Below are 2026 nucleotides of genomic sequence, written 5' to 3'. Positions count from 1 at the left end.
TTTGCCTTTAAATCGTCTTAACCGTTTTTCGAATCGTCGTCATTTTGTCATCATCACTTTCTACACATGTATTTCTCTCTTCAACTCCTTATTCCTTCGACACTTTTTAATCTGAAAATAATTGGTTCCTTTTCAAGAAGAAGACATGATTGGGGTGGGCCTTTATAAGCTCCGCCCCGTTTGTCCGTTTTTGTGATGTTAAATACACAACATCTGGACCGGAAAGAAATCATGTCTTCATTCTTGGCAAATATTTTTGTCATACCCCTTTCTTTTTTTGGTATTTTCATGTTTTCATAACTCTTCATGTGCCCCCTTAATAGACTAAGACCTTACTTAAAGACCTTATTTGTCTTAATAATGTTTTTTTTCAACAAGATTCAAGTTTCAGTCGCAAGCTCCCACCGCACACACACACAAATCCAAAATGATTGGAATGGTCAATGTTCAATGTGATACTCCTCTCGATTACTATGCCACCGCTCCAAATCTCCTCAGCCGTGACACATCGATGAGAAAGAGAGGGGATAGTGAGTCGGCAAATGGTGAGTTGAGGGATTCTTAATTTTCTAGGCTAGACGGGTTTGAGAAGCAGTTAACTGATCAAAAGAAAGATGTAGCTTAAAATTTTACAAATTTCTTCAGTGGACCGATTTTTCTAACTCTACTGGGAAGTGAGATAATTAAATCCAAAGCGGGGTCTACTTTAAGCAAATTTTTGATAGCTTTCACAGGAGTCGAGATAATTGAGCTCTAAGTTGACACTTTGGGCTTCTACTAGAGGGGATACGGTATTTAGAGTTGTAGGAAGGCACCCAAACTTTTTGTCTTTCGCGTCATTGAACGTTTTAAACAAAGATTAAAAAAAAACAAAAAGATTTGGAAAAAAAGTTCCAGTCAAAAAATGCTGAAAATGGCGAAAATCAGCCCCCCCCCCATTCCTACCTACGTACCTTGGGGGTATTCCGTGACTACATGAAAAAGTGTTTTTAGAAAAATGAGGGAACTTGACTTCCTGTAATTGCTCAAAAATAGGTCCCGTCTCAGGTTTTGGGTCTTACAGAATCTTTGGATTTGTACTAGAAAACTTCAAAACTTACCAATTTTCAGCCAGCCGCCACAACTCCACCAAACGTACGCCATCGTGGCGCCCATTGTTTACTGGGCAGTTGAAGAAGAAAAGTTCGAAACCAAAGTACCTAAAGGATGGACGAAAATTGACAGAGGAGGGAACTGATGAGCCGAACAAGCTCTGGGAAGAATTGTTCCTCCGCTCCTTCGCCCAGAAAATCGAACAAGAAATCTCGTCCCCATCCCCACTGGAAGCCCACAAAAACCTCAATTCTGAACTGTCAAAGCTCAAGATTCAAGGTTAGTTTCAAATTTCTGATTTAATTTTGAGCCGTAAAATTTTAGAAATTCCAGACAAATCATTCTACCGATCCACATACTCATTGGTTTCGCCAACGAGGATAGAGAACATTGATTTCGATGAATTGGAGAGAATCGAGAGACAAGAGGAGGCTGATGAGCCTGAACTTTCGTAAGTTTTTCTGAAAGTTTGAAACTTCTGAAATTATTTTTTTTAATTTTCAGAAAACCAAATCGCTCAAATTCGTCCACAGAACGACCCAGTTCTCAAATTTGCAGCGTCTTCCTGCCCTTTATCAAAACGATTAAGGGAAATAAGAAGAAGAATTCAATCACCTCATCAACAAATCCAATTAATAACAATTCTAAAAATTGACTTTTTGAAAACTTTTGAGTTTAAAGTCAAATGTTCCTTTAAAGGTGGTGTACGGTGAAATTTTTTATTGCATCAAAATGTGCAGAAATGCATGTAGATTGACATAAAAATAAAGAAAAAATTCAGAAAAAATTCCTTCATCGAGAAAAACGCATCGAAAAATACGCTGAAAGCCCTTAGGGACGAGGTTTTTTCTAGGCCGCCCGGTGAGTAAAAGCGCGCGAATTCAAACTTTCAAAATTTTTTCGCTCGTTTTCACTTTTTTTTCGGTTTTTTCAA

The 2026-nt window shown here is 38.2% G+C and overlaps 1 protein-coding gene across 1 annotated transcript; it reads left to right on the top strand.

Moving 5' to 3' along the window:
* Nucleotides 1-427: 427 nt before the first annotated feature.
* On the top strand, nt 428-1747 carry CBG07207 (the record flags this gene model as incomplete). Its single annotated transcript, XM_045243142.1, has 4 exons — nt 428-545; nt 1111-1371; nt 1426-1543; nt 1597-1747. 4 exons carry the CDS (start codon nt 428-430, stop codon nt 1745-1747), a joined length of 648 nt encoding a protein of 215 aa, XP_045093362.1.
* Nucleotides 1748-2026: the final 279 nt, after the last annotated feature.

Source organism: Caenorhabditis briggsae (assembly GCF_000004555.2).
Source record: "Caenorhabditis briggsae complete genome, chrII, whole genome shotgun sequence".
Taxonomy (NCBI): domain Eukaryota; kingdom Metazoa; phylum Nematoda; class Chromadorea; order Rhabditida; family Rhabditidae; genus Caenorhabditis; species Caenorhabditis briggsae.
The sequence above is the reverse complement of the archived record's forward strand: the minus strand, read 5'-3'. Positions and strand labels throughout refer to the sequence as shown.